At 36.3% G+C, this 19,691-nt stretch overlaps 1 protein-coding gene across 1 annotated transcript in view; it reads left to right on the forward strand.

Annotated features, from left to right (window-relative positions):
• The window catches only part of TTC27 (tetratricopeptide repeat domain 27), a 138,114-nt gene that overhangs the window by 74,835 nt on the left and 43,588 nt on the right, over positions 1 to 19,691 (forward strand). Inside the window, exon 10 of the mRNA XM_009331099.1 lies at positions 1,668 to 1,781. Within this exon, the coding sequence (XP_009329374.1) occupies positions 1,668 to 1,781 (114 nt within the window). The remainder of the gene's footprint in view (positions 1 to 1,667; positions 1,782 to 19,691) is intronic.

The following is a 19,691-nucleotide window of genomic DNA, read 5'->3' on the forward strand; positions in this document are numbered from 1 at the left end:
CTTTCTCACAAAAAAAGTTTTTAAGCTAAAGTAAACATTGTGCAAGTGTTTACCCTAACAACCCCTTAAGGTTTTTTTAGCAGCTGCCTGGAATGGCCACTGAAGAATAAATTCAGAAACCAGGGTCCTCTGTTAGGAATGCCTTGCTTGTGTCCTGCAGTGGAGGGTTTGTCTTAAGACCAAACCAAAATAGGTAGTAGACTGAACTTCCCATGATGAGACAGGAGAGAGAGGAGCTCTCAGAACTAGGATTTGGACCAGTTAACAGATTTACTGATCATAATTAATTTGTAAAAGGGCACTTGAAAGTGTACAGAATATAGAACGTTGCAATTGTGTTCCCCTAATATTTCCAGGTCCTCAGCACGTAGCGGACGGTATAGAAGCCTTTGGGTACTTATTAATGTAACAGTGGGTAGAAGTCATGAAAGAATCAGTGCAGAGATTGTTGGTCACAAGAGAGAGGATCAGCTGATGTTGAAGTGTTTGGTGGCTGTACATGCATTCATATTGCTTTCATTTATGCTTTCATTTGCTGTCGCCTCTCTTCCCATTGTAGTTTTGCTTGGAGAGAATTTGTTTTAGCTTGTTTCTTTCTGCTGCCTTTCCTGTGAAAACACTAGGGAAAAGAAAAACAGATTATAATGACGGAAATTTGTCAGGCGTTTCACACAAACCACCAGCAAAGTATACTTTTTAATGCTTTGGGAGATCTTTGAGAGGAAAAAATAAAACCGCTGGGGCCTTTTCTCCAGTCTACAAATATCTCTAGACAAATTTATTTTCTCAGGGAAGCTGGATTGTATTTGTAGTGTCAATAAAATTAGCATGGAAGTTTTCCTGCTGTCTCCGTTTTCAAAGTGAATATCTAACAGAAAAATGGTATACTGTGTCTGAAACCATACTGGAAAGAATCCAGGCAGTCTGTACATCATTAAGGGATATCAAAGTTGTATTGGCTACATATCTTGTATTGGGCTTTCCTAAAAATCAGTTGGAGACTGGCACCAAGTTCCTGGCATCAGGGCAGGGCTTTCCAAGTGATAACCTACCATGTCTTTAGGAAAGCTTTTTACCTAGATTATTCTGTATTCCCTATATATTTACTACACATAAAAAATTCTTCCTGTTATTCTCAAGTCATGCCAAATTCTAAATTAATTAATATTCTTCGGATTCAGCAATTTCAGCCTATTTAATGTGGAGGTGCTGTTAATGCAGGCATTGGAGCACCTTGCATATGAGGAGAGGCCAAGAGAGAACCGGTTTTGTTCAGCCTTAAGAAGTAGGATCCCTGCTGCTGTCTACAACTATCCAGTATGCAGGTGTGGAGAAGGCTGAGCCAGACTGCTCAGTATCAAATTCTTTATTTTCCTTTCATTCTGAGTAGCCATTTTAATTTGTGCAGTTTGGTGTATGCACCATATGGGTACATGTATACACAATGCTGCTGAGAAGGAGAAAATAGTTTTGATGGCCACCTTTTATATTGAAAATAGATTAAGGTAATCTGTACAGCCTTCAATTCATCAAATAAGTACTGCAATCACGTATTTGACTTTCAGAATAGAAAACAGCATTCATGCTTGAGAACACTGTTAAAAACTTTCCTGTCTTTAGTGTCTTTTAAAATGAAATAATGAAAAAAATGTTATTTTTCTCTGCAGTGTTTGCTCTCTCAGCCGAAGTTCTGGGCCATTCAGACATCAGCCTTACTCCTTCGGACCAAGCTTGAGAAAGGAAGTACTCGCAGAATGGAACGGGCAATGAAGCAGACGCAGGTAAGACTTCTGAGCTGCCTTGTTATAAGTAGGGTTTCTTTACATATCAAATGGAAACAGACAGGAGTTAGGAGCTTCTACAGTTCCTCTCTGTGAACTGTACAGTAAGATAATTTTCTAATTATGTCTATAAATTAGATGCAGAAAGCACAAATCCTTTTTGTCTGCCAGTCTTGAGATAAACTCTTATATGTACAAGTAATAAATGGTCACTTTCTTTCAAAAACATGACAAGTTTTGGAAGACTGAAATTAAAATCTGTTTTCTTACCTCTAGTTTCTGACTTCTGATCTGAGGAGTTTTCTATGTAGAAGTTCACAAATGTAAAGCTGCTACTGCTATCATATTTTTTAATAGTTTTTAATCAAGTAAATCATCTGTAGAAGACACTGAAACTTGTAAATAGTCATTGGTATTGTGAGAACAAGAAAACACATTTGTGAATAAAGCAGCACTTTCGATTTACTGTTTTGATGTGATACTTAGCGATTAGTATTTTTATTGCAAGTTTGAGGCAGTGATTAATAGTCTTGCTCCAAACAAAGAGAAGATCAGTTTTCAAATACAAAAAAGAAATTTTAAAATTCTGAAATGTGTCAGCTAATAGATTTATTTAAAAAATAAATGTTTCAAAGGAAAAGTCTGTAGGCTATATAAAGATTTTTTTTTCTTCATTTATATCACAGTTTTGTTAACAATTTCTCATCTTTATGCTGTTAAGTCTTGTTGTCACACATGAACAGCAGGCAACAGTCCTGCTGGCTAAAACAGCCAGGAATGTATAAAACTTATGATGATGGTACTGTGTAATTAAATCCTGAAAAGCTGATGTTTCATTTCAAGTCATTATTGATGCATAGATCTTTGAAGGAGTGCAGCTTGGATGTGCTGCTGCATTTTTCTTCTGCTGAGGAGGACATAGAGTTGCTATAGTGGAATTTCCTGGGGTCAGTAGGAGAGTGTCAAGGAAGCCAGGATTCCAAGTCTGGGAGATGTAGCATCTGACAGCATTTGGGAAGCGATCTCAGGATCCTTGATGCCCTAAGCCAAAATACAGTTGGAGTGTCTCCAACATTTTTGTCTAGCTTGAGTAAACCTGAGTGCTGGAAATTGTTATACTATACAGTTGACACTCTCATGATGGAAATCTTCATGAAGGGGTTATCGTTGCAAGTACATTTGATTTCATCATGTGCTGCAACTACAGTAATACGAAGGATTTGATTAGCATGCTCTGTGACATTTCATGAGGTGATCTCACAGTAGACACAGAATCTGTGGTTTTAAATATTGTCTTTAATCTTAGTATGTTTATGTTTTCTTTCATTAAGTTTTCTAGACGTTTGAATATAATGACATATTTGTGTTGATTTGATACAGTATCAAGCTCAGTTTCCAAAAATAGTTAAAAGTTTTTTAAGGATTGATATGTGCTAAATTAATCAAATAACTTGAATAACTTTCCATTTAAGGTTTTCATTCCTGAGTTCCATCAGATCAGAATTTTTTAACATCATGGTTTCTAACAGTTCTAAGAAGGAATCAGAAAACATAGGGTGAATGATGTTATTTTCATACATAACACAAGTGTTTTTGATATATCATCTTCATGAAGATGCCAAAAAGCTAGCAAGTTCTGCAGCTATTTATCAGTAGAAAATGGATTTCAAAACCATAGAATTTTCATACAAATTGTTTTTGTGGGGGTTTTTTGATGTTTGTGTTTGTTTGTTTTACAATTTTATGTTTACTAGTTCAGATTGCTGTAGAAAGATTAGATATTGAAGATTAAGGGAGGAGGTGTGTGTAAATACGATTAGATTCCCCCCATTGTTTGCAATATCAAATTTTTTAAGTAATTATAAAAATTCCTGTAAGACAGCTTGAATAAGAATTGGTAAACTAAATCCTCTAAGTTACTTACTTTAGGGTTGTCTGAGCCATTATAGGCTCTGACTTACTGATGCTGGGACTCTCCTGTTCTCTTCTACTGTAACTCTCCTTCCTTTCCCCATTTCCAGCCTTACCTGCTTCTACGCTGGGTCTGCAAATCCTTCTAACCAGCTGGTAAGCATCTTCTTAGATGCCTATCACTGGGCAGGTATATGCTGCTTTTCAGCCCTAAAGCAAGCCAGGCTACATTGTTGGTTTGTCAAAGAAAGCATTTTTTGGCTACGCTTTTTTGTGGGCCTAGCTATGTTTGTTTAGCTTATTTTAATTATTTGAAAATAATTACAGCTATTTTTAAAATTAGGGTATTGGTTGAATTTAGCTGCCACACTCCAAGTATTAAATATATCCCTACTTTACGTTAAACAGTTTTTATTAAATTATTTTGTAAGTACTTTTTTCTAATTGGAAAGCTTGTAAAGGAATTGGAATGATCATTTTCAAACCTTTTTCTGATTACTTTAAAAGTCTGAACTACAGATAATGTAGTCTTTAGAACGGGTTTTACAATGATCATTCTGGGTACTCTGGAATGTACTTCAGCTAGTAGCTAACTGGAAGGGAGGAGAAGAGATTTTTTTTTCTTAACTTTTTCTGGATGCTACAGGTTGTCTCTGTCCAGTTTTTGCCTAAATGAGGTTTGGATCCACAAAAATAAGGTTAAAGATTTCTAAAACCAGTACTTTTTTCAACCATTTTTCTAAGAAAAGGAAACAGTATTTGAGAGCTAAAACAGTTATTTTACATTCCACTAGAATATTTAATCATGACCAGTATAACATATATTGATGTCTGGATCAAGGTAATGCCAACCAAAATGTGTCTCTGGACACATTTGATTTTTTTTAAGGTTGGGTATTTGTTTTTTTTCCATATGAATGTAGGTGAGGAAGGATGAGAAGTGCTAGGGTGGAAAGAAAGGAAAGAGAGGGAGGGAGAAAACAGGAAGAAAAAGGGATAGTTTTTGATAAATAGTTATCCACATAACCAGAAACCTGCCATTTCCACATCAGTTTTGAGATCTTCACCTACCTTCTATTCTAAGAAAGTAATTCAGAAACTATTAATAGTGGAAAATGGGTTGGAATAAGCTGTTAAACCACAAGTTACTGCTGAAAGTGCAGCCAGAGCTCAAGTAATAGGATGGGGGGGGGAAAAAGGAATTTTGAGTTGTCTAGGAGCTATGAAAAAAAGAGAAAAGGGAGGAGTGATTTTAAAAAAAAACCAAAACCAAACAAGCCAGTTTAAAGCTGTCATGGTTTAACCTCAGTCAGCAACTAAGCCCCACGCAGCCACTCACTCACTCCCCCCACCCGGTGGGATGGGGGAGAGAATTGGAAGAGCACAAGTGAGAAAAACTCATGGGTTGAGATAAAAACAGTTTAATAATTGAAGTAAAATGATAATAATAATACACAAAGCAACTGATGCACAGTACAATTGCTCACCACCCACTGACTGATGCCCAGCCAGTCCCCGAGCAGCGGCCCCCCCCGGCCAGCTTCCCCCAGTTTATGTACTGAGCATGACATCCCATGGTATGGAACGTTTCTTTGGCCAGTTTGGCTGTGCCCCCTCCCAGCTTCTTGTGCACCTCCAGTCTTCTCAGTTGGTAGAGCATGGAAAACTAGAAAGTCCTTGGCTAGTGTAAGCATTACCTAGCAACAACTAAAACATCGGTGCCTTATCAACTTTGTTCCCATCCTAAATCCAAAACACAGCACTGTACCAGCTACTAGGAAGGAAATTAACTCTATCCCTGCTGAAACCAGGACAAAAGCACATAAAGGATAGCATCCCGCTGCAGTTTCTTGATATATGAAATAAGTGTACTCTTCCATTTCAGTGGTTTTTAAAATATTTTTCAGAATGAAGCAAAATGATTAAAATGCCGTGTTTTGTACAAAGGATGGTGGGGTAGAAGTGAGAGCATCGTTACTGCTGGATTACGCCGGCAGCGAAAGAGGTGAAGCTGCCATGTGCCTGGTATACCAGTAGCCTGCTCAGGCTTACCCTACAGTGACTTGTTACAGCTACTTCCTGCAGCTTGATCTGGGTGGTTACACTGGCTACCTCTACGCTTGCAGCTTTTATCAGGTTGTTATGTGCCCCTTTTCTGATTGTATTTTCTGCTGCTCGCTGCACCTGGTGATAGCATGCCCGTAAGCTAATTGCTTGGTTTTCCTAACACGCAGTACGACATATGCGGTATTTCATATGGTTCTCTTTTGCTTGCTTTTCTTGGCAGCAAAGGAATTTGCCTGTTAAGGGGAGAGAAATGTGTCTTGAAAGGGTGTTTTTAATAAGACTTCAGGAGAGCTGGGAGCAGACTAGCAATATTATAGGCTAATCATTATGTCTAAGATTGAAAGGTCACATGAGATCTTGTTTTATATCCTTAGTCATACACAGATGTATGTGGTTGGGAATTCTGTGTCAACTACCCTGTAATTTTCACTTAAATGATACTTCAGAGTGTCATTTTCTCCAGCAATTAATGTTTTTCTGTGTGTATGAAAAAGGGAAATAATGTTTTGTTGGTTTTGGTTGGGGTTTTTTTGTTTGTTTAAATTGTTCTTACTATAGAAACATGCTAGTTGGTGTTCAATTCTTTCAAATCTTAAAAGAGTTTATATACACCTATGGAAAGAAAAAGCTGGTACAGATCTAACAGAACTGGCGTCTTGAGCTCTATGAGCCTGAATGCAACTTTGCTGTTTCATTATTTTCACATTGATGGTCTTTAAATGGTTATGCAAGAAAGTTATGTCATTTATCATAGAAACATATCCTTTTTATTTTCAAAACTAAACTGGCACCTCCTTGCTAACTTGCTCCCTGTGCTTTGCTTTATTTGGCGGTTGTTCTACAATGGACAAATTCAACATTTAAGGGAAGAGTTCAAAAAGGAGAGGGGAGCAGTCTTCCTCCCACTAGGCTGATCTCGAGAGGTTTGAGGCTAACAGATTCTTCCCGCTTCTTTTGCTTCTCAAGTCATATATCTTCCTGATCAGGCCTCTCAAGACCATGGCTGGAGCAATATAGAGAGACTTTTAGTATGACCAAGGGAATGACAGCACTTGTCTGTTCAGCTAAACTATTAGATCACTGTACTAGGACTTCCTATTCCTATTCTTTAACCCCTTCTTGTACTCTAGGAGTACATTAAATAAGATTTTAATAGTTGCTTTTAGTTGTGTATGGAATGGGAGAGGGGAGGAAGGAGGAGAAAAATTAATTGCTAATAAATTTGTTTCACATGAAGTTGAAAGTTTTAACAAAGTTACTGGGATCTGCGAGATGCACTGGTGAACTGAGAAGAGATTTAACTCACTTCCTTTATGAGGGTAATAAGTGGAAGCACACCTTTTCTATCCTGTAGAGATCCTGCATTGATATCCCAATAGTTCTCAACTATTATGAATTGTATTTATTATTAGAACACATGTTCCAAAAAGTGTGTAAAAAGAGGAGAAAAGCCAGCTGTCTTATAAAACCTTTCCTTAATGAAATCTGTGAAAGATCACAAGGTCTCCAGAACCCTAGAACTAAACGTTATTACTTCAGAAAGCAATCACAAGAGAGAGTGACCTCTTGGTGATAGGTATGATTTCAGTCTCAAGACACACATTTCCAGAACGTATTTCATTTTGCTTAGGCAGGTGACAGATTTGACAGAAGATGTTACATGACACAAGTGATTCTGGGGATACACTGAACTCATTAGCACACTTGAAAATAATTAGCGTGGTGGTGCTTGGCTCCCTCTGTTTTTCTTCCACTATGCAATTATGGGTTTTGTTGGGGGGGAAAAAAAACAACAGAGATCCAGTCTGCCAAGAGTTATTCAGGAATAACTGAAGTGTTTTTGTACCACTGGTGAAAAAGAGAATATTGAAACCAGGTAATGATTTCTGCCTAGAAGTTTTCTACTGTGCTGTTGTATTTGCCAGTTTGGATCAGCGCTATTAGCTGGTGTGGGGAAAAGAATGAAACCATTCTTTCTGTGCTAAAGTTTCTTCATAATTTCTCAGCTAGTACTTTTAAAGTACAAACCTTTTTGCTCATTTGAGAATTATGTTCAGTACCTGAGCTGCTCCACTTCTAGTGTCAATGCACTTTCTAAAAGCAGCCAAAAATATTAAGCCTCCCATTTTTTCCAAATGTTTCCCATTGAATCTGAGATCTGAAGGCATACACCCTTCTCCCTTTAGAGTGTCTTCACTTAGTGTCTTGACAATTCGAATGAATGGTATTAGGAGTCGTAAGGTCAGATAGGAAAATCCTTAAGCCATATTGAACAGTAATATTACACTTTTTTGTAGACAAAGTGATGACAGCGAGTTGCAAAGAAAAATATGGATATCAACAGATTCCAGGACACAGCATTCACATCTTTCTGCCTAAGCTTTGCACTGGAAGGCGTAAGCATTATAAGCTCAACTTCAATGAAATAAACAATTAAAATAATTAAGTTCCACATGTAATCAGACCAGATGCAAGGCATGGAGGACACACTATTCCCACCTGTTGCTAAATTGAATAGGTGAAGCTTTACAGCTGTTGCTAAATTTGAATAGATGAATCTTTACAGCTGTATGTCATAAATATAATTGCAAATCTGGAGATAGGTGTCCTGAGGTGAGCTAACAAACTGTGTTCTGAAATAGCCCAGTACTGGTAGACAGATTTTCTTGAGTCACATTGTCCAGTGCACATGCCAGGTACTACAAACCAGACTCTCCCTTATCTGCTAAGGCAGTTGTCTGTTCCTCCTGTATTGTAATTAAACTCTAACTTAACAGTGATAGCTTTTCTTTTTATTTCTTTCTTCATCCTTGTCCTTACTTCCCCCGTTAGTGAAAAACAGAAAGCAAAGCTGATGCAAGAAGTCTTTGGATCTATTTTTCAGCACTGACTGCTATTGTGTCTTCCCCCAGAGCAAGCTGATTTGGGAACTATAAAAGCAGTGTAACCACAACAGCTTGGAACTTAATGCAGGCTTACTGTTTTGAAGTGTATGCAGTTCCTCTGCAGGTTTTGCACCCTGTGCAGTGTTTTATAACTACTGTTCACCAATGGCAGTATCAAAGCTACCTAACTAGCTACAAGCAGGGGACTTGCATCTATACAAGATGCAGTTGTCCTCCATGGGTGAGTCTCCACACATATGATTGCATGAGACATATGTCTACTGGTTTAGGGCAGATGTATGCAGCTGTATCGAGCTGCGACAAAAATGTCAAGTCCTCTGATAGGAAAGGGGGAACCTTCAATGTAGATCTCTTTAGGAGAGGGGCTACAACTACCTCTCCTGTTCCTGACTCATATAAAGTAGCAGATTAAAGCTAAAGTCAGTTGGATGTATTTGGCATTTGAGACTGCAGAGTAAGAGAGAGAGTGCAATGCTGCGCTGCAAACAAATAAGCTGCAAGCATACCAAAAAGGGGACAAGATGCATGTATGGAAACGGGCATGTTCTTTCCCCAAATGCCAAATGATCTAGCCTGTATTTGGGCTAATTTTAAATGTAGTGCTGTCATGGTGAATTGATGGATGTTATCAGTATTCTTGCTTTTGCAACAGAAAATGAATGGTCTGGTTTTAAATCCATCCTTCACAATTAAGCTTGTAAATCTAGCTTCTTCCAGAGACTTTAAGGGAAGTTCTGCTTACACCTTTTGATACATCATAAAAATGAATAACATAATTGACAGGTGAAACAGCTTTTTCTTTGAAAACAAAAACATTCAAGAAAGTACACTTGCTTGATAAGGATAATGTAATAACTATAAAATTATATTTTATATAAGTAACATTAAAATAAGTAAAAAATAAATGTAAATGGCATAAAGATAAAAATTAAACATAGTACTTTTCTGAAGATTTTGTGTCCTCTGTGAGTGGATTTGTCCTGAGGCTTAAGTCATTAATAGGCTTTAAAATTGAAACCCATATCCTAAGGACTGGCACTCAGTAACTTTGGGCTCAATATTTGTCCAGAACAGTAAGCTCATCATTTTGAAAGTCAGTAATGCAGTTGTGCTATTAGAGGCCTCATTTGTTTTATCATGCTTCTTTAGGTGGTAGTGTTTGACTACAACAAAACATTCCAAACGGCAATTGCATAGGAGATGCTCTAAATTGCCTGGTATACTGCTTGGCTCTCAGTTTCAAATGAAAAGGAAATATTACATCAGACATTCATGAATACAGTTATCTTCTACTCATGACCTTGACCTCTTTTGTGCTAATTTTGATATTGAAATGCTTTATATTTCATTTGGGATTGTTGGACTCATTTCCTCCTGTGTGCTTTCCTTCCCCACCCAGCTGCAAAAGCCCTATTATAAAGAAATTGAAGCTTTTTTTAGTAAAATGACAAAGTGAGTGAATATTTGTTTCTTAGTTGGCTAGTGTTTTTTTCCAAAGTGAAACACGCATTTGCAGGGTCTGATATAACAAACAAAACCGTTCACATTAAGAATCTACTACATGACACATTTTAGAAAAAATAGACATGCACAGTTCCAGCACCCTAATCAATAACTTCTGCCCCAGCATACTTCCCCTTACAACTATCAACATCATCTTGCATCTTAAAAGTTCACATGGAGTTATGCAAAAACTCTTATTGGTAGTCCAGTACTTCAAGTTCTTTTGCATAGATCCAAATTTTTGGCCTTCCCACTTTCTTGCCATCAAAGTGATTGTACAGGTGAAACCAGTACCTTAGATTCAAGACGTAGTCTCTTCCTGAATAATTTTGGAATTTGAAATCATTACAACGTGGATAACTTTGGATTATGATCTTGCTTAAACATGTAGGCGATGCTTAGGGAATAAGTTTAAAGTGAAGAATTAATTTGTTTGCCTGAGGACAAGGTAGTAATGGAGTGGGGAAGAATGAATTACCAGAATATCACAAAGAAAAAGGTCTGGGAAATGTTGTATAAACAGTAGCTTTCCAGTTTTCCACCATGTAAAGTAGAAAAAAGAAACAGCTTTAACTGGTACGCCAGAGAATTAGACTGAAAAACCTCGTAGATAAAAGGCCTACTAAAGGTAGGCAGTAAAACAAGCGTAATTTTTCTAAATGCTCGCTTTCTGAAATGAGGTTAACAAGAAGTGATAAATCTGTTTTTTATAGAATAGGAAGTGTAGAATAATTGTTTAAAACTGGTAATTTAGCTGAATCGTTTAATGCTGAATACTTTAAAATGTTAATATCTTTATACATTCAATATCTCTATTGATAATGCAGTCACTACCTGTAGAACAACAAAGTTTAAAAGTCCAAGTGATAACACAGTTATGACATAATCTAGGCTAGAGAAAAACTGGTACATCCAATTAATGTTTAGATATGTTATTACAAAATTTATTAAACCTGCAGTTATAATCAGTAGTCTAAATTCATATACCAGCAGGACATGTTTTGATGCTGAGGTTTAAAGACAAATTGGATGCATGATCTGGTGAAAATCATTGGCGAAGTACCTGTAATGAGAGTATGTTGAAGTGGTAAACCAGCCTTCAACAGCTGTCACGCAGGTACAAAGGCATGTTTTCTTTCATAGCTCAATACCTAGTTTATTCAGAGTTGAGAAACTCCTTGGGAGCTGACAGGGCAAGAAAGCATGTTTTTCTTGTTTGCTCTATGAAATTAGGCCTGAAACACTGAGATTTACTAATTTTAGTGTCTTGTAAAACAGTGTAATCAGAACATGTGCTTTTCTAAGATATCTAAGAAAGAAGCAAATTGTAAATGCAAAACACATTTTGATAGTTGTCTTTCCAGTTACAAGGCCTAAAATTTTATTTAATTGATATAGTAATGTACATTTGCTTTATTTGCTAATCGCACTTCCATTTCCATCTAGCAAAGTCTTATAACAATGGCAAGTTAACTTCTGTATTTAGGATGTGAGAAATGCCATTCATCATTCTCTAACATTTAAATTTAAAAAACCCAGGAATTTTATGCTAAAGATAAAGTTGTCTTAAACATGTTTACGTTGGATCCTCCTGGTTTAAAAAAAAAAGATAGGAATAAGGCTATGTATGATTGAAGGACAATCTGATTCTCATCACTGATGAAAATTAATCTTTTAATGGAGAAGAACAGAAGTTGCAAATGCAAAAAAAAAAAAAAAAAACCAACAAAAAAAAAAAAAAAAACAAAAAAAAACCCACCAAAATGATTTGCTGACTGAAAGAATATTGAATTTTATTAATTCAAATTACATAAATTTATACCAGTTCTCTCTGGCTCAAATATACTTTATCTTCAATGACACAAAACTGTATGCATATTTCAGTTGATTATGGCAGTAGTCTATCAAAAATATGGAAACTATTTACTCCATAAAATGGCTTTTTAAGAGCCAAATTAAGACGAACAGAATGAATTTTGCATTCTTTCCAGATTTTACTAGTTTTCAGGAACAATAAAAATATATGCAGAGCAAGTATAAAATGCCCTGAGGATGATAGTTTTGCAGTTATAATTCAGTAGTGGTGATCAGTTTATTACAGGTAAGAAATTAAATCAGTTAAATAAAACAAAACAGTTCTCGTTGTCCTCACAAAGTTTTCTCCGAGGAATATACCCCCAATCTTTCCCTGCAAAGCCTGCTAAATGAATGATTTTTTCGGCATGACGAGAAGGCACTAGGTTATTGTAGTTCAAGAAGCGCGCAGGTTATTGTAGTTCAAGAAGTTCCAGGGCCACAGCAAGCTGTCCCTCAAAATGTAGAGGATGAAAGACTAATTTATAGTCATGCACGTAGTAGATAGGGCCTTCTTATTTACTGAAATGAAGCTAAGACGTACAAAAACAATTGCTGGGAAATAAGTACCATAACAATGACACAAATGTTATTGATAGAAGTGTTTGTGTCTATGTGTTTCTTAATATTTTGAAAGTGATCCAGCATTGTTCTGAAAAATTCTTCCATTAGAAGGTATTTTGGTGCTGCTTTAACCGTTGCAGGAAGTGAGAGACTAGAGACTGGTTTTAGTTTTAAAAGTATTTAAAGTGGAAGAATATAGAAATAGTGGTGCTCTAATACTTGCAAAAGTTGGAGTAGGTAGCAAGTCAAAGCCAATTTAAAAAATCCCAATAATTAGTGGTCCTTGCTTTTGTCCTTATATACTCACTCAATAAAGAAAGAATAAACAGTCTGTCAGTAAGGCTTTTCTTTTCTCCTGATACAAAAAAAAAAAAATTTTTACTTCCTCAGGTCAGCATACAGGCTGTGATTTTAAGAGAAGCCAATGCAGTTATTGTCAAAGGAGATCTTCAGTGGGAAATCTGATAAAAGCTGAAAAGAATTACTCTCAAAGTAATTACACTCAAAGAAAGCGGTTGTATAGCCAAATCAGGGTAGAGTCTGAGAACATTACATTGGAAGCATTTTACTTTTATTATGTAGGTCAACACCTGGGATAATCAAGGAGAATGCTTTAAGCAATTTATTTCTTGAACACCAGTTAAGAGTAAGATTTCAGCAGATCGGTTTCTGCAACAAAACTGACGAAGTATAAGCCGCGGATATTTGTAATCATTGACCTAGAGAGTACGGATTCACAGAAAGTGGGGTGAAGGGATTTGTAAAAAATGTCATTAAACATTAGAGACAAATCTTTGTGAGATAAATTTAGAAATAGTGAAGAAAAATAATGCTGTGGAAAAGATAAAATAGAAAAGAATGGACTATTGTGTAATTAATGAGGAAAAATGTTATTTTTCTTTTTTTAGATTAAATGATTGTATCACTTACGAAAACAAGAACTAATTCCAAAAATGAAAATGTTCATGCTTTGAAATTAGTTTTTATCTGTGATGCTGTAGTAGGGAGTGAGCACTGCTTTTTCTGACAGATTTTTCTACCGAAAGAATTTCCATCATGCCAAGGGCCTAGCTCTCCAGCAAGTTACAGGGAGAGTTGGGTTATTAAAAAAATTATTTAATATGGTAACTGTACATGGTTTCTAAATGTTAAGAGGTAGGAAATTTTGGGAATCTAGTATGTAAAGAATCAGTTGATTGGAAAGTATTGTACTGGAGACAAACTTTGCAATAGTGTGGGCTGGATGTAGCTTCTAACCAGAGAACTGTTTGCTGGCCTACCTCAACTCATTTAGTTCCTGTTCCAGTTATAGTTATGAATTGAGGAATATATTTGGCTTCTGAACTTTCCAAACTGATTTAAGGACCATTGATTTAAATAATCATTTGGATTGGTGTATGGAGAGTTCTATGATGATATGATATTGGCTCTTTTCAATATTTCCATTTGCTTTTGCAGTTACCCAGTTTCTTCACAGTATTGCTGTCTGTCTGAATATTGTAAATTATAGCGCTGTGGTTTTGTGATAAGACTTAGGCATTTTGACAGATGTGGAGATGTTTTTGTAAGCGATACGAACTACCATGCCTGAACTAGATTTTTAAATGGCATAAATAATATTGTTTGTAGCTATTACGCACATTGCTGTGTTATACCTGCCCATTTTTCCAGATGCAGATCTGTGCAAACATTGAAGTTGCCTAGAAATAGAAACATGCAGTAAATGATTCTACCACAGAACACTTCATCTCCTGCTTTATTCCACTTTCCCCTGTGCAAAATGTGTGCAAACAAAGGTCATTAATAATGTTGCAAGTTCAGACACTTAAAAGTTATAAAATGCCAAATTAAAATACAATCTTAAACTATTTCAGGAGCTCCCAAGCTGCACCTTGCCAGGACAATTCCTCTGGTCTGAAATCTGCCTTCTTCCCTCTGGTTTTCCATTAAAGGTGCAGGCTGAGGGTTGGATGAATGGCCGAAGGCCCAGCAGACTCCTGAGCTCACGTTCTTCTCTCCCCTGGAAAAAATGGCAGCAGGAAGTAGGCGGTGGCAGCTGCTGGTGGAGGAGTTAATTTGTCTTCAGTCCTTTCCCTCTGGCCCAGGCTAGAGTATCTCAAGTAAAAGGGGGGCAGCTGAAAGCAAAGTGCATCTGTTCCTCTGGCAGCGGTGTGCTACCTCCTCCTGAAGATCTGCAAGAAAATTGCATCCAGTGCAAGACTGGTACCATTAGAACTAGCAGCTGGTTGTCCTTGGTTAAGTAATTGAAGGCTATTAACACATTAAAGGGTGTATGTGTCACACTGTCATTCTGTTTCTACAGCCCATGGTTTTGTTGGGCAAGGTTTTTAGTATCCTGAGTCCATGTTTAGTTGTAGTTGCTCTTCTGTGAAGTAGCAGAAGATCTGTTGTTGTCCAGTCTCTGTCCCTCAACCTGTTTGGTACAAGTGACCAGTACAGACCATAAAACTCCATCTGGCTGAATGAAAATTTTGTTTTGGTTTGGTTTCTTAATTGGTTGTGTACCAGACAGCATGTGCCCAATACTGCTATATAATTGTGGAAAGAAATGTATTTTTGTGGATTCCTCCTTTTTTGATAAAGAACTGAGTCTTCAGAGGAGCTTGATGTGCTTCTATTTGAATATGTCATACAATCAGGCATGGAATATTTACTGCATTTAGAGTGTTTTCATTTTTACTGGAAATCAAACTGATTTCAAGCCAATTGTCACTGAAGATGCTTATTTTCCTCTTCGGTGAGCAGATCAGTCATTAACAGAGAATGATAGGGGGTTTGTTTGTTTTTCCCTGATGTAGAGAGCTTTCCAGGAACATGTGAAGAACTGGATTGGATGTCTTTCAAGAAAATACATATATTGAAAACAGACTTCTTTATATGCGATTGCCTTTCTTTGGGATAGCTAAAGTTTAAACACTTTGCCTGTGTGTCATATTTCTAATGTACTTACCATCATAAACTCTATGGTTGCTGGGTCAGGCTCAGCTACTGGAAGAATGTGTATTTCCTGCCAAGTAATTTTTCAATAGAAACTACTGGGTATCAGTCAAAGTTTCACTGTATAGGGAAGCTGTTCTTAGGAATAAGTTTTGTTTGGGTGGGTTTTTGTTTTTTTTTTTGTAAGAAGGGAAAACAGTGGGTGTCCCAAGATGTTTTCTGAGACATTCTGATCAAATTCAGGACAAAAGAGACTGAACTTGTCTGTCTTTTCTCTTCATACTCCTGCTCCCCTCACCAAATAACTAAAGGTGTTCTTGAGATTTGCAACTGAATAAGAATAGTTGAAAAACAGATTTCAGCAAAAGAGCACTTTGCTGGTGTAAAAAGTTGGCTATTTCTAATACTGCAAAAAGAGCTGTTAGCGATTAGAGCAGCTGAATATCTGTGGTTTCAGGTTACAGGTATCTAGATAATACTAGACAATGTTTTTTTCCTCCTTACAGGCATCTAAGGACGTCTAAGTAACATGAAAGAATTATGCTTGGTATGATTGCCAGTAAAAAACTGCACTGAGTTACCTGAATACATCGCATTTTGTTTTGTGCTGTGGTTTTTTTTCCTTGAGATTTCCATTTGTGTAACAGAATACCATCCAGTCTCTACCTTAGGTAGGAGGAAGCTGAAAATGTTTACATGCTTGCAATTAATAAAATGGTCTTCAGAACTTTTCCTCTGAAATTCTTTGTTTTATTTTAAGTATTTGTTGTTTACATTCTTCAGAAATGACCATCTAATTCCTAAGTTCTAATTAATTTTTTTTGCCATATACAAATGTTTATTTTGAATATTTATTTATAGTATGTTTACTTATAATATGTTTTGTGATAAAGCTTGAATGAAGCTTTTTCTGCTACTTACAGACAACTTGTCTTTTTTTTTTATTGCTTGTGTGTATATATATATACACACACACTATTGTACAATTTACCATAAGCAAAATGCAAATGTGTGGTAGATGGTAGGTAGAGTCAAGTCTTCCAACAATAGAAAAACTACGGGATGGTTCCAATAGATTATTCTTCTTGAGCAGGGTGTTCCAGTTGGAATACAGAATAGGTTAAATAAGTCATACAGCAGCATGTATGTTTATGAGTATCATACCTAAACTAACAATGAAATACTGCATATAAAAGTTATTAAACTAATGGGTTCGGCTTGACTGTCCCCTTCTGTTTGTGGCTTTTCTGAGGAAAACTACATCTCTCAAAGAATATACCTGTTATGTATTACAAAACACAAATGTTTGACATAATTTATTCTATATAACACTTTATTGTAATGCCTGACGGGGACAGGGAGGAAAGACCACAGTACACCAGAACAGATGGTTTCTGGCACGAGATCAGTCAGATATTTATTAAATGTTACAAGCAAGTTCCTCCTTTGCTGAAAAATGGACACAACCTTTGTTAAAAAGAAGTTTATTTGCTGATGCTTTTAAAGGGAATAACAGCCTTAAATGCATCAAACTTGAAACACTTTAGAAAATTTTCTAGGCATAATCCATTTTAGAGAGAGTACTGCATTATTCTCAGATTGATGTCAGGTGCAGACAATGAAATTAAACCTGTGTGCAAATGCCACAGAGATGGCTGTCCTGAAAAAGCCTCTACTGGCATTCTTCTCAGCCCAGAAACTTTAAACTTTTAAGTATTTGCTGAGGGATAGCTGATGCAGAGTTTCTTTAGCTGTTTAGCGGGAGAAGGAAATAGGAGATAGCAGAGGACAAGCCATAAAACAAACATTGCGTGCTCAATACTACGAGTACTTATGCTCTTGAGAGACAGAGCATCTTAACTGAAGAATCCATCAAAATAAGCTACTAGAAAAATACTGTGGGGTGGATAGTGCTGAATTCAGTACAAGAAAGTACAAGAAGGCCTCTTTTCTTTACAGATCAAGGAGACTTCTGTGTCCAATCTAGGGTGGGAGGAAAAAAAGTAGTAGTTGGGGAATTAGTCTGCTGTTTAAAAAAGGATTACGCTAATTTGAAAGAATATGCATAGAAAATTTTTGTTATCATTTCAATTAAAGGAAATCAACCTTTTTTCTTCTGTCTGTAAAGCTGCTAGAAGCTGGGGCCATTTTCTTGTGACTTTTTTAAAAAAGCAAATAACCTCCAGCGCTGAACATTGTGATTTCTTTCAACGTAGTGATTACGTACAATCAAGAAGTTTTTACCAAAACATTGGGCAAAGTGGTTAAAACACTGCTTTCAGTGCAAACAGACTTAGCTTTGAAAACTTGCAGACTGAAGCCTTCTTCAATGTTTCAGTTAATTTTGTTTCAAGTGCTGCTTGTTTTTATAGTTCTAGAGTTGCATTGCCTTGTTAGTAGTTTCTCTCTGAAGCGTCCTGACATCTTTGCAACTCCTGTGTTCTAGGTGCCCTGTAACCATTCATTTGCAATACAAAGTAGGCAGTCAGTGCTATACAACATTTTAAAGTTAGCTTTAACAAATTTTAAACCAGCTGTTAGTTCCTAGGGGGCAGTGGGATACATAGTCCTCTAGTTGGTTTAAATATACACACCATTTGAGGTCAATCCTATCAAGCAATAATTTCATTGGAAGAATGACTCAAAGAGTGAACTTGCAAAGTAAGCAAAAATGGAAGTCTTCAAGGCTACAGGATTTTAATGAAACCAAGACTTGTATTTGAATGAGGGGTAAAAAGAGGATAAGATTTTTGCCCTTTTAAGCACTGAACTTCTGCAGAGTTCTCATAGAACATTTTCATCCTCCTGAGAATGTGAATAATGTAAAATCTCCAGTAAGTAGTGCTCTTCATCTTGACATGTTTGCACAATGTAAGAAATGGTCTTTTTGAGTTTCCATGAAATCACAAATCGTAATTTATAATAGTGATCGCTGTAATAAATTTTCCTCAAGTATTTAATGTCATAATTCCCCTTTGAAAATTAGATAAATGAGAGGGAGGGTTTCTTTCTTGATGTTGAAATACATCCTTGTGTAATAGCTTTTGTTTTGTGTTTGGATGCTTTAGTTCTTGACTATTCAGAGATTTTCATCATTTAACAGAAATACATCATCTGTGAGCTTTTTAAAAGGATAGCTCATTATTTCCTTTAAGTCATTTCAGTTTCCAAGCAACAAAGTCCTGTCTTAAATGTCAAAATGCTGTTCTGAATAATGGTTGAATGTAGTAAGTCCAAATGTACTGGTTTTACATCTTTTTATCTAGCGATAAAGTTGGCAATCAATAAAGTAATCACTATTTGGTCATAATCTCCCTCATGAAGTTTAGACTAATCTCAACTGTTTTCATTTTTTCCACATTATATCCATATTTATCAACCAGAAATTATTCTCTCCCATTAAGCAAAACTTTACTGCATTGTTATATGAAAACTGTTTTTATTGCTTCATAGTTTCTGGCATTGCTTCACTGGAAGATTAAGTATTTTGACTATTGGATTTTAGAAGTCTGGGTATGTCTCAGTTTGTCCCAGTGGTCTTGGTTACAGGAGCTCGTAGGTTGACAAAGAGCTGTTGAAACAAGTTTGTTGTTTGGATTATAAATATAATTTTTTGCTTTCTTTTAAACTAAGTTTACCAAAAGATTGTAACTCCAGATCTAATTACGTATCCACAAGGTACTAAAATACTTGTAGTACATTAGAAAAGCTTGGAATATCTGATCTTATTCACAGGAAAGAAAATTCGGAAAACCTTAATTTAACGATGAATCTCTGGAAGTTTTACATAAGTCTGTAAATATTACAGGGTCCACAAGAGCTTCTTGTCACGTAAGTTTAAAAAAATGCCCACTTTTTGTTTCATAAATACTAAGCAGTAGAAACTTCATCTGTGTGACCGAGCTCTGTGGTAGGGAATCAAAGGAGCTTTTTGATGATAAATTCTCCTGTTTATTCGTAATTTGTAAAATAAGCTTATGAATAAAATAACTTTGTAATTGTACAACCAGAGTTACACATATAGTTGCTGTTACTTTTACAAAGCTTTCCTCTGCTTTGTTCTTGAGTAAATAATGTAGGTGAGCCCGGTTCGGTTTGGGCCATAGACCCGCTAAATTCTTAGAAACCATAGTAATAATGAGATGAG

The sequence above is a fragment of the Pygoscelis adeliae genome, unplaced genomic scaffold (genome assembly GCF_000699105.1).
Source record: "Pygoscelis adeliae isolate BGI_AS28 unplaced genomic scaffold, ASM69910v1 Scaffold218, whole genome shotgun sequence".
In the NCBI taxonomy this organism is placed as follows: domain Eukaryota; kingdom Metazoa; phylum Chordata; class Aves; order Sphenisciformes; family Spheniscidae; genus Pygoscelis; species Pygoscelis adeliae.